This window comes from Mastomys coucha, unplaced genomic scaffold (genome assembly GCF_008632895.1).
Source record: "Mastomys coucha isolate ucsf_1 unplaced genomic scaffold, UCSF_Mcou_1 pScaffold18, whole genome shotgun sequence".
NCBI lineage: Eukaryota > Metazoa > Chordata > Mammalia > Rodentia > Muridae > Mastomys > Mastomys coucha.
Genome location: NW_022196900.1, coordinates 67,905,487 through 67,918,422, shown reverse-complemented (window position 1 = coordinate 67,918,422; position 12,936 = coordinate 67,905,487). Strand labels below are relative to the sequence as shown.

Genomic DNA, 12,936 nt, shown 5'->3' with positions numbered 1-12,936 from the left:
AAATTCTTACCCTCACCTAATGTCTGTGCCACCCTCCAAGCAGAACCATTGTTTATTGAAACAGTTAGTGAATGACTTTATGGATAGACCGTCTTATTACATACATCATTTCTTAAATGAGTGTAACCTGTTCTCTGTGGGCTGAGAATAAAGTCACTCACTCAAGTCAAATAGATTTGACCATAGCAGGAAGTCTGTATCCAAAAATCGTGCCTACAATTCAATTCTTGGTGCAGCAGAACTGTCAACTCTCAGCTTAGCTACGATGGAGGTAAAATCCTTTGGTGATGTGAGGGCCATTGAAGTACAGCCTTATTACAATGAAATCCAATGTCTAAAAATTGTTCTTATTTTAGGCTTGTACCACAATAAGAACCAAGATTTTAAACTTTACTAAATACAAAACAAACAAAAAGACTCTATATATTTATGTTCATTTAAGGAAATACTAGTAGTGATGTATTATTTTGAAATATACAGTTATTATGTTTGGAGTTATTTAAAATTTATATTGAGAAAAATGTATTTTCATTATTGCTATAGATGAGCATCTACATAAGACTGTTAAATTGATTGTTGTTGTATACCAAACAACTTTTATAATACTTATTTTTATTGTTATAATATTTTATAAATTTTAAGGAATATGACACAAAAAGATATTGTAGGTATTGAAAGGGGAGTTTCTGGGAGGAGTTGGGGTACAAAAGGGAAACAAGAATATGATTTAATTCTATTTACTTAAAATAAGTTTTTAAATGTTAACAAATTCAGATTAATTGAAATCATGTAACTTTTCTCATCATAACGCAGTAAGTTAAAAAAAAAAAAAAGAAACAAGTATCAGTATTTTCAAATGATGTCTGAAGAGAAAAGTATTTCTTTCTTTTTGGATATAATGTCATTGTGTAGCTCAGGCTAAATGTGAACTCACACTAGTCCTGCCTCTGCCTCCTGATTAGAGGCTCAAGTTACTACATCCAAATTCAAAGAGCACCCAAAAACACAGATTTCCGGGGCCCGAGATGTGGAGCATAACTTACTAAAGATCTGTTTTGAAACCTTTACTTAGGAAAGATCCTCAGAGACTCTCAGTCTGGTTAGACAAGACTAGGGACGTTTCTCTCTACAACACTCATTTCTCGCCACATAATGTATCTCAAATTGCCTGCTTACCTCCCAATGTATTCTGGTATTAGACTTTCAGAGGGCACCACTGAAGATCTCGACCGGTTCCTGATAGGGCTAAGTGCGGTTTCCACACCAAGCTTTTTGGTCATCATAGCTGGGCACCGGGCTCTCAGAATCACACTACCTTTGGCACAAAAAGGTTGAGCCTGTCCATTTTTTCCTAGAGTTTCCAAAGCTGAAGAGGTCTTGATTTCACCAGGTTTAGACTTTTTAGATGGTGAGGTGGTATCAGAGAAGGCTGCTCTTCGCTTAGATGTTTTTTGAGGATCCAAGGGGTCACACAAGCTCTTCTGTGACCGCCTCATGTTAGGCTTCCTGGTAAAACCTAAGCCTAGAGAGACAGACAATGTTATACCTATTAATACCAATCCCCAATTTCACGATGTAACTTAAGTAACACAGCAGAAGTTATTCATACTTGGAATTTAACCCACAGTGTCTTCTCGTAGGCCAAACAGCCTCTTCTTTTCTAAACGATTTTTCTATTTATAAATGCATGCATGCGACTTTTATTTATTATTTTTATATTTCTGCACTGTGAATTGAATCTAGGAACTTGCTAAGCACTGAGCTGCATCTGCAGGATCTAGAATTTGACTTCTAGGTCAGGTTTTATAGATAAATATTCAGTAATTAAACTTTCCCAAGTCAATACCCACCCCCAATTCAACAGAATTTGAAGAAACTTCACAGTACATTAGTGAGGGTCACCAGACCCAAGTTATTTCTGGTCTTTTTAAGCCTCCAGACTATATCTGCCAAGATAAAGGAGGGATTTACATGTAGATCTGTTCCATACTTGCCAGGATTATGAGAATCAAGAATCACAGCCCTTCATAGATATAGATGAACTATTAATGAGGCAAGGTATATATTAGGCCCTAGCAAGAAACAAAAAGTGAATGTGATTCAACCTTGATACTTCCGAGGACATGCTCATCTAACTGAGGGAGTGGCAAGCAGGAATGTCTAATTTGTTTTTTTTTTTTTTTTTTTAAGAATTATACATTGTAGTTGTCTTCAGACACACCAGGAAGAGGGGAGAAGATCTTATTACAGATGGTTGTAAGCCACCATGTGGTTGCTGGGAATTGAACTCAGAAACTCTGGAAGAGTAGTCAGTGCTCTTAACCGCTGAGCCATCTCGCCAGCCCCAGGAATATCTAGTCTTAAAGCAAACAGAAACTCACACCTTTGATCTCAGCACTCAGAGGATCTCTTGAGTTTGAGGCCAGCCTGGTTTATAGAGTGAGTTCCAGCAAAAACAAAATTTGAGTTATATATATATGGTATGAGACAGATACACATAGAGCTTGAAGAGAGGCATCTAGTGTCATAGTGAATCATTAATTAGGGTGGCTTTATTTACAATCATAAAAAACTAGAAACATCCAGATGTCTTCTATTAAGAATATAACGTATAGCCAGGCAGTGGTGGTGCATGCCTTAATCCCAGCACTTGGGAGGCAGAGGCAGGCGGATTTCTGAGTTTGAGGCCAGCCTGGTCTACAGAGTGAGTTCCAGGACAGCCAGGGCTACACAGAGAAACCCTGTCTCAAAAAAACAAAAAAGAACATAAAGTATAGTTATTGATACAATGGAGCATTGCATAAAAAGGAAATCACCAATAGGGTGATAATTGGGATGATTCCCAGGCTGAAACTAAAAAAAGAAAGCCAGACAAAAGGCTCACATGTTGAGTCCAACAATGACGTCCCAGAAATAGCCAATTATAGAGGCAGCAGGTGTTGAGGGAAGAAGAACTGGTTTATTATAAAGGAGCATAAGCACACTGAGGTAAAACTATTTTACAATCCTACTTACCATCGAGTTCCAGCAACTTCTTTGCACTGGGGGTGACAGTATGAGCAGGAGTCTGGTGAGATTTGGAAGTAGAATGACTTGATTGGATTTTTTTGACCTCTTGTTCTGTTGTGTTCCAGGAAGGGCTTTTTACACTCTTAGTCTTGACTTCTAAAGGTTTTTGGCACTCAGGGCTATCTTCTGGTTTCCTCAATGCTGCAAGTGCTTCTGGTGGCAGTGGTGCAAAGTTCTTTTTATTCCAGGATAGCTTCACAAACAGTGTCTCCTCACTTTTCTGATTCACAGGGATCACTTCTTCTGGGGCTAATGCCACTACCTGAATTTTGGAAGTGGGATGAACAAGAAAATGTGAAGACTACACAGCTAAGGCAGACTATCATGGCTACAGTGAAACCTATTTAAGCTCTTGTCTTTATATGAAATGCTACCTTTTATCTAAAGAGACAGATACTGTAGAGCACACAGATTGAGAAACTGAACATTTAAAAAGCCACGAATAGTCAAAGATTTTGATGAAATGTAAATTATTCCTATTTTGTTTGTGAGACAGTGTCTTACTGTGTAGTCCTGGCCTACCTCAAACTCAGAGATCTGCCAGCCCCTCCCTCCTATGGACCACTATGCCCAACAAATTATTCTTATTCTCTCATGGGCTTTACTATTTTTTGGGCAAGGTCTCCTGAAACAACTTCTTCTTCTTCTTTTTTTTTTTTAAAGATTTATTTATTTATTTTATGTATGTGAGTACACACTGTAGCTGTACAGATAGTTGTGAACCTTCATTTGGTTGTTGGGAATTGACTTTAGGACCTCTGCTAGCTCTGGTAGAGCGCTGCTCACTCAGTCCCTGCTCTCTCCAGCTCAAAGATTTATGTATTATTATAAGTACACTGTAGCTGTCTTCAGATGCACCAGAAGAGGGCGTCAGGTCTCATTACGGATGACTGTGAGCCACCATGTGGTTACTGGGATTTGTACTCAGGACCTTCAGAAGAGCAATTGGTGCTCTTACCCGCTGAGCCATCTCACCAGCCCCTCCTGAAACTTCTGATCCTCCTATCTCTAGGAACCCAGGGCTTCATTCATCCTAAGCAGATGGTCATCCTGCTTGGCTTCTCTTCCTCATTCTTGCTATTGTCTTAGTTCAAGCACATATTAGCCCACTCCTTGCTTGCCCCCCATACCCAGTCTATCCACCTAGTCCAAATTCCCCAAAATGGCTCAACATGCTAAACAGTTAATGGTGGATCCACACAGCTCCAAAATCAGATGATTTAAACTGGTTCTCTTCTCTTTCTCTCCTCTCCCCACCCTGTGCCCCCTCTCTCTTTGGTTTTGAGACCTCTAGCTATCCTGAAACTCATTGTATAGACCAGGCTGGCTTAGAACTCTTGAGATCTACCTGCCATTGCTTCCCAAGTGCTGGGATTAAAGGTGTGAGCCACCACCTTCCTGCCTCTTAAACTGTTTTTCCATGCCTGGCCGTGGTGGTGCACACCTTTAGTCCCAGCACTTAGGAGGCAGAGGCAGACAGATTTCTGAGTTAGAGGCCAGCATGGTCTACAGCCTGAGTTCCAGGACAGCTGGGGCTAAGCAGAGAAACCCTGTCTCGAAAAGCAAACAAACAAACAAAACCCTATTTTTTTCATTCATAAGATCAAGCTCTACCTCACTTGTTACTCGGTGTTCCCTAAATGGCCTTGCCCACTAAGAGGCTGGCTTTAATGACAGTCCTGCGAATAACTTCCAATAGCGTGTGTTCCTTAAACACACATTCTCCTCTGCCCTTCTGTTGTAACTACTTTCTGTTGCTATGTTAAAACACTGACCAAAACTAATGGGAGGAGGAAAGGTTTAGTTCCCCTTACAGCTTGAAGTCATGGTAAAAGCCCATCACCGAGGGAACTGGAGACAGGAACTTAAGCAGAGGTCACAGAAGAATGAATGCGGTTTAGTGCCCTTGCGTTCTTTTATGACCCAGAAGGTAGCAGACTCAGTCATTAATAAAATGCCCCAGAGACTTGCTTACAGACCAATTTGTTGGAGGTCTTTCCAAACGTCTCATTCTGTCAGGCCGACAAAGGCTAAACAGCACACCTCCCAAATCTATATGCTTCAAAGTCTGTACCTGCCTTTCCTGCCTTCACTCATTTAACCATGAGATAAATGTCTATGTCAGACCAGTCTCTGTGGCCAATTGTTAAACCAATTCCCCACCTAGAGCCAAACTTCTCAAGAGAGCATAATCCTGCTATTGGGATATGAAAACAACTCTAGAAATACGACCCAACAGCTCAGCTCCTGAATCAAAAAGTTCCATAACACAAGGCTGCCTCTAGCACTCTCTGTTCTGAGTTATTCAAGGTGAAGCCCTCATTATACTCTCAGCCTTACAATGCTCCGTGCTCACATCATTTTTCACTAAGGCGCATTTGCTAATTCCTGCTCTTCTTTCCAGTCATAATCGTAACGCTGCTTCCTCTAGAAAGCCCAGAGCATATGCTCTGTGGTGTCAGTATCTGTGGGCTGGGGCAAGCAGCCAAACAGAGAAGATTAGAACATAATTCAAACTAGAACTAGTAATAATATTTCTTAAGCCATGCAGTATGGGCACTAAAGATTGAAGCCAGGATTTAAGTAAGGCACGAACCTGAACAGGGCCAATGATGGTCTCCACATAGATGTTGTTATCACAGTCAGAACAGTCATACCAGAATATCTCCTGTGCAGGAGGCCTCCGGCCTAATAAGTGCCTTTTAGAGTTAGGAATCTCGGAAAATCGGACAAACCACTGTACTCGTGCATATTTCCTGGGAGGAACTTCAACTCCTAGGAAGATCACGTAGAAAGGGAAGATTAAATAATAAGGCAAAGAATACATCACTGAATAGTGCCCACATGCCAAACACTACACAATAATATATATTCCTACTGATAAACTCTACAAAGCGTGTACTATACCTACCTTCTTACAGGCTAAGAAAACAAGTTTCAAGAACTCAATATTATTTGCGAATGATCAGAGGAACAATCAGCAGCAAAATGACTCCACAAACACTTTTTTATGTTGCTCCACTCTTTTCCTTTTTCTTTTTGTTTTGTTTTCTTTTCTTTCTTTTTTTTTTTTTTTTTTTTTTTTTTTTTTTTTTTTGGCTTTTAGAGGCAGAGTTATGTAGTCCAGGCTATCCTAGAACTGGCTTTGTAGATCAGGCTGGCCTCAAACTCACAGAGATCTACCTGCCTCTCTGCCTCTGCCTCCCAAGTGCTGGGATTAAAAGCAATTGCCACAGGCCTGGAGTTGCCCCATGTTTTATTAAAATGGTTTTATTTTCATTTGATATGTATGAGTGTTTTGTCTGAATACATGCATGGGCATCTATCTCATAGATGCAGTATCCAGGGAGGCTAGAAAGGGGCATCTGCTCCTCTGGAATTGGAGTTATAGACAGCAGGTACTAGGAACTATAACCCTGGGTCCCCTGAAAGTGTACTAACCGTTTTCAGGTACCAAGCCCTCTCTCCAGCCCCACTGCCCGACTTCTTTATAGCGTTTATCAGTACACAAGGGGATTTCCAAAGGGATGGAAAATAAGTTACTATAATCACTTAAATATTAATGAAAAAAAATCTTTACAAGTTAATGATTGTTAAGAAGGCCACCAGTTAGGCATGGTGGTTTATACCTATTACCCCAGCACTTGGTAAATAAGGGCAGGAACATCACAACTTAAAGGAATAGAGTTTAGCTTGGGGTACATGAGACTTAATTTCAAAATCTAAACCAAATCAAAAAATACCGGGATACTAAGAAGAGTTCAGTACCTGGAGCCAATCCTGATAACCTAGGTTTAATTCCTGGAACCCACACGGTGGAAGGAGAGTACCAACTCCCTCAAGCATCCTCTGATTTGTCTCATTCAGACTATAATGAACTTGTACACACACACACACACACACACACACACACACACACACAAAAATACACCAAAAAAGGAGAAAAATAAATGTAAAAACAAAATTGCAGTCTTTGTGAGAACTCAATCAATCACTACTGTGATGACTGAAAACAAAGGCTTACAAGCTTCAGCCTTATTCCTATAATTTACCACTGGGATAACAGTCCAAAAACAAAAGGATATACTTTCAATAGTAGGATCATGGGCCTCTATCCTTAACTCTGTAGAGATCCTAAGTCATAAACTGAAGTTCTACACGAGGGCTCTTAAGTCTTATACCAAGCTCACACTCCTGCTGAGTAGATAATAGCTTGATAAAGTTTCTCTGTATGCTTGTCAAACATTCCTCCCTCCCATCTATGTTAAATAAAAATCTCTTTGCTGTTCTTCCTCATCCCGTTTAGGCATATATACCTCCACAGGACTCCGGCAACTATATGCCTAGAGAGATGGCTTTATACAGTTTCAAACTGCTCCCTTGCTTTTTGTTGTTGTTGTTGTTGTTTTGAGAGGAGGTTTCTCTGTGTAGCGTCTTGCTTCTTGCTCTGCCTGGTCCCTACCTTCCCAGACACCAGGAAGTAGCTGTGAGTACAATCTCACTCATTGGGCAGATCCTGAATTTGAACCTATCCCAACCTCTAATGAAAAGCACCCTTTTTTTTTCTAGCCTGTCACACTTTGTACAAAAGTCCCCAGGAGTTAAACATCAGAAGTGTTTTCTTCTGTCTGAACAGGAATTGTTACACCCTTCTAATGCAATTTGCTTATTCTCTACTTGTGAAGAAATCATACTTGAAAAATTTCATAGTAACTTCTTCATATTAAAGCTAAAAAACACATACCTAGCAGTACATGTCACCAGCTTTCCTATTGTCTTTCAAAATTCCTACCCCAAACGCTGTACTCAAGAGCATTCTTGCCCTTAAAAATAATGGAAAGGCTAAATTCTTAAGCCCTCTAATTCCATTTTACCCCACACCATGCTGCCAAGTGCATAAATTCAAGTCAGAGAAAGGAACAGCTAATACTTATGTGTTCCACCTCATAATTCATGGTGTTCTGTGCCTCCCCCCCACCCCCCACCCCCCCACCCCCGTGCATACTTTGCAACCATGCCCCATAAGAAAAGGCTCCCATTTCAGGCCTAAACTCACCATTTTGAAATAATTCAATCAATTTAGCAACATAGGGCTTTTTATTATCTTCCCCTTGAATCAATACAAACTGTCCAACCTTGATGTGAATCTCAGAACGATCATTGATTTTCATGCATATTTCTCTAGAAAGTAACAAAGAAACATGATAATTAAAGTGGGAAAAGATTTTTAAAATTTGACACTAAAGACAACATTCTTTAAAAGGACATGCCTTTTAAAGAATTTCTTAATTTAAAGAAATTCTTTCTGGGACAGAATACCCAGCTCCCTCTTAAATTCTTTGAGACTTAATTTTTTTTTTTTCCAAGACAGGGTTTCTCTGTGTAGTCCTGGCTGTCCTGGAACTCACTCTGTAGACCAGGCTGGCCTTGAACTCAGAAATCCGCCTGCCTCTGCCTCCCAAGTGCTGGGATTAAAGGCGTGTGCTACTACCGCCCGGCTGAGACTTAATTTTTATTTCATGTGATGAGTGCTTGTTTGAATGTTTGCCTATGCACCACAGGAATGTGCAGTGCCCACAGGGGCCTGGATCCCCCTGGGACTCAAGTTTACAGAAAGTTGAGTCATATGTGGGGGAATCAAACCTGAATCCTCTGAAAGACCAGCCAGTGCTCATAACCACTGAGCCATTTCTCAAGTTCAAAGATGTTCTTACACCAGAAATCTCTCTAAATGGCTTCCCTAAGCCCTCCACTTATCTTACTGGGAAAACAATGCATCCAAAAGTATACAAAATGGTTCAATGAACTGATTTTAGCATAAGTGATTAATTTAGATGCTGTCCTACAATTTTTAACTACCTCAGTTATTAACAAAGAACAAGAAAGGGCTAGAAAACTGCCTAATATCAAAACTGCCAAGGAGCAAGGAGCTGGTTCAGTGGATGAAGCACTTGCTAAGCAACCAAGCACAAGGACTAGAGTTCAGTTCCCCAGCACTCACGTAAAAAGCCAGCTAAGTGTGGCAAACACCTAGAGTCCAGCATTTAGGAAGCAGAACAAGGAATACCCCGAAGACAGAGGGCTAGCTACATTAGCTGGAATTGGTGAGCTATGGGTTCAGCAAAAAGAACCTGCACCAATAGATAGAGTATAGGGTCTCCATAAGGATCAGGGACAGACAAGAAGATTCTAAGAGCCAGAGGTGGTTGATAATAACATCAAGAAAAAAGTGTTTTCCAGATACAACAGGGCAGGTGCGCATATAAACTCAAGACAATCATGACAGCACACTCAAGACTTTCACAAGCTCCAGCCAGAAAAAAAATCCTAGCACAGAGAGAAGGGCACAAAATCCCATCAGTAGCTCAGTAGCTATTGTTATTTGATAGCTAGGAGAGGGAGAGTCGGTTTTCTTTAATAAACTGATCCCTATAGGGCAGGGCCACTCCCAAGACTAGCCCACAACACAAACTTAAGTCATCTGGAAAAGGGAGGGAAAAAAAAGGAAAGAAATCTCAAAGTTGGGTAGAAAGGGATGAGATAGGAGAGTGGTAATGGGAAGGACTACGAAGGAAAAGAACACAGAATGAAACTCTCAAAGGATTAAAATAGTGCAATAAAAAGCAGAGGGCAATCAAGGAAGCACTCAATTTTTCATCAGCTTAGGGTCTCCAGTGAGTACTCATACCTCATACATATATATCCATACACCACAGGCACCTACACAAGCACAAGGTTGGAAAGGACACAATACCAACATCTCTTTTTATCTTTTAAATTTCAAATTCACCCTAAGTAGAAGATATGGTATATATCAAATTTTACTACCAAGCCAACACAGATGTTTTTGCATTACACAAAAACGTCTTAACAAGAAAAATCATGTCTATTGTCCCTCAAACCTCAATCCACAGTAAATAGAACAGTTTAAATACAAACTATTAACAGTCTAGCCTGAGAGGCTACATTTTGCAGTCCAACCAGAGAGCTTCACTACTTACTTGTACATTTGGTGGAGCTGTTTTCCATTCGGTAATGGCCTGCCAACCCATGAGAAGGTTAGTCTGCTCTTCTGCCTTGTGAGATAAGATGGCATGGTTCTGATGGGTTGTAAGATGGAGTCAGTGCCTGCCTCAATTGAGTTCAGCATTTTTCCCCTCAATACCTCCACCCCACTATCACACATTTAAACCGATAACATTATTTATTTATTTATTTATTTATTCTCTTTTTGTTTGTTCTTCAAACCAGTGTCTCTTTACACAGCCCTGGCTGTCCTGGAACTCACTATGTAGACCAGGCTGGTCTCCAACTCATTAAGGGATCCCCTTGCTTCTACCTCCTGAGTGTTGGCATTAAAGGTATGTGCCTCTATGCCTAGCTCAATAACAATGAAAAAGTCAATCTTGTTGGAAATCAAATACAGGCGATTTAGTATATTTTATATAGAGGCTCAATATGTAATAAAATAAATTTTAAATGCCTACAAGGTCTTACGACTAGGCAGGTGGTAGTGGTGCACACCTTTAATCCCAACACTCAGGAGGGGGAGGCAGGTGGATTTCTGTGAATCTGAGGTCAGCTTGGTCTACAGTGTTCCAGTTTAGCCAGAACTACAGAGAAACCCTGTCCTGAAAAACCACTGAGAGAGAGAGAGAGAGAGAGAGAGAGAGAGAGAGAGAGAGAGAGAGAGAGAGAGTACTTACTACAAACAAAGCACAATTGTGAACAAGTGTCCAAGTGACATCTCTTCAGCTAGGGTAAAATATAATGTAGTAAAGAACAACTAATGATGCAAAGAGCCTAAAGGAACGACTGAATGTTAGAGTTAGTTTTTGTGATTCACGGAGAAAGATCTTTTTAAGGATTTATGAGCTGAATATATTGAATAAACAGCAGACATTGATAACATGGACTGGAATTAGGGGTTACCAGGGATAGTGGCATAAATCTACAAAAGCAACATCTGAGGGAGTGGTGTGGAATGTTATCAAATGTGTCATTCCACTTAGGTCGGCAATATGTTTTTGTACACAATGTAAAATCTGTATTATTTGTATTATTTAAATGTTGGTTTCTCTATCCCATTATCTGGTTTCAGTCCGGACATAGTTTTGTTATGTTTATTCTTAGAAGCTCCTGTCTTAAGTTTGTATAAATATTGCTTCTCATTCATTCTCTACATTACCAATGAAAGTCAATGAGCCAATACAGACCTTTAGAGAGGATAAAGTGAACTTCTAATTCTAGCAGGAGTAGAGAAAGAGACAGGAAGGAAGGAAGGAAGGAAGGAAGGGAGGAAGGAAGGAAGGAAGGAAGGAGGGAGGGAGGGAGGGAGGGAGGGAAGAACAACCCACAAGAAGAGGTCAAGGAAGCAACAGAAGAGAAGTGGAACAAAAAAGTACAAAAAATACAAGTAATATGGGAATATTGTCTGGGAAGACCTAACTAGCTTGGAGGTTCAGAATGGAAGAACTGCTCAGTATTTGGCTGAAGGCAATTATAAATGCATTTCTGTTGAGTTCCAATCCAGCCCTGTCTACAGGGCAAAGTCCAGGTTAACTAGGACTACACATAGCAAGACCTTGACTCAAAAACAAAAACAAACAAACAAACCAACAGGTGCAAATGATCATGCTTATGGGTGTGTAGAGTATAATTTGAACACATTTCCTAGCATCTCTAACCTGTACTGCTCTGGCAGCACTACTAAAGTGAATCTTAACCAAATGCAAGGTAGACCTAAACAAAAGAGCAAAGAAGCCAGGCCTAGTGGCATAGTACATAATCCAAACCACTCAGGATTCTGAGGCAGGAGAATCACCAACTTCAAGGCCTGTCAGACTAAGTTGAAGGGCAGCATGGGCAAATTAGATGCTATCCCAAAACGTGGAAACGGGCTGGGCATATGGATCAGGGGTTGCACTTGCAGTTCAATTTCCAGTACTTAGGAGAAAAATAAAATTGAATTCATACCATTCAATAATGTTTGGGTAAAAACTAGTGAAAGTGCTCAAATCTATACAAATGTTTAAGGAAAGCCCCAACACTTACTTTCAACATATATTCTTTTTATTCACTGATGCAACACACAATTGTAAGAAATAAATCTTGTAACTTGCCCCAGCTTTCCACAATGAAGTAAAGCAAATGTCTCTGAAATGAAAAAGTAAAGACTCAAGTAAATTGTAGTACTCAGTAAGTATTCATTTAAATAAAATTGGAATATCAACTGAATTATTTGTAGCAAATTCCTGTTTTCCATCAAAGCTTCTATAATCCTGAAATAATCTAACTTTAAGATAAATGGTGTTTAAAGGGCATTTAAAGTGGTAAAGCTGGTAGGCATGATGGTCCTCAATTCCAGCAGTTGAGTCCAGCCTGGTCTATATACAGTTCTAGGAGAGCCAGGGTGACAAACTGAAACCCTCTCTCAAAAACAAGACAAAATAGCAACAAAATCCTTACACAGTCATTTTGGGAAACCAAAGGAACTTTCATACAAATTCTTGGATATATGCCCACTTTATGACTCAGCAATTCATCTACTTATATATAAAATGAAAAGACATGAACCAAAATGTTCCCATTAGTAGTACAGAACAACAACAGTTCTGGAGGAGCCTCTGAGGAAAGGGAGCCGAGATGGGTGTGTCTACAGAAATTTGTTCCAGTACAGACAGGACTACACAGAGAAACCTTGCTTTGAATCCCCTCCGGTACCTTCCCCAATCTAATTCTGAAAAAGCCGGGTGTGATGGTGCACACCATTAACTCTTAGAGCCTGAAAGGCAGAGGCAGTCTGGTTCGAGAGCAAGCTACAGGACAGCCAGGACTCCACATAAAAATCTCTAAAAACCATTACAG

General features: G+C 40.2%; 2 protein-coding genes across 5 annotated transcripts in view; one reads left to right on the top strand and one right to left on the bottom strand.

Annotated features, from left to right (window-relative positions):
- The window catches only part of Prpf38a (pre-mRNA processing factor 38A), a 47,237-nt gene that overhangs the window by 19,478 nt on the left and 14,823 nt on the right, over positions 1–12,936 (top strand). The window lies entirely within an intron of this gene.
- The window catches only part of Orc1 (origin recognition complex subunit 1), a 28,987-nt gene extending 16,051 nt beyond the window's left edge, over positions 1–12,936 (bottom strand). For 2 of the 4 annotated variants that reach the window (XM_031378136.1, XM_031378133.1), the window contains exons 1-7: positions 12,838–12,936; positions 12,124–12,225; positions 10,071–10,169; positions 8,126–8,250; positions 5,666–5,844; positions 3,016–3,331; positions 1,177–1,522 (exon numbers count right to left, since the gene is read on the bottom strand). In XM_031378136.1, coding sequence (XP_031233996.1) covers positions 1,177–1,522; positions 3,016–3,331; positions 5,666–5,844; positions 8,126–8,250; positions 10,071–10,165 — 1,061 coding nt within the window. In that variant the 5' untranslated portion in view covers positions 10,166–10,169; positions 12,124–12,225; positions 12,838–12,936. Of the gene's footprint in view, positions 1–1,176; positions 1,523–3,015; positions 3,332–5,665; positions 5,845–8,125; positions 8,251–10,070; positions 10,170–12,123; positions 12,226–12,537 lie in introns of all 4 variants that reach the window. The other 2 variants (XM_031378134.1, XM_031378135.1) reach the window with 2 other exon arrangements.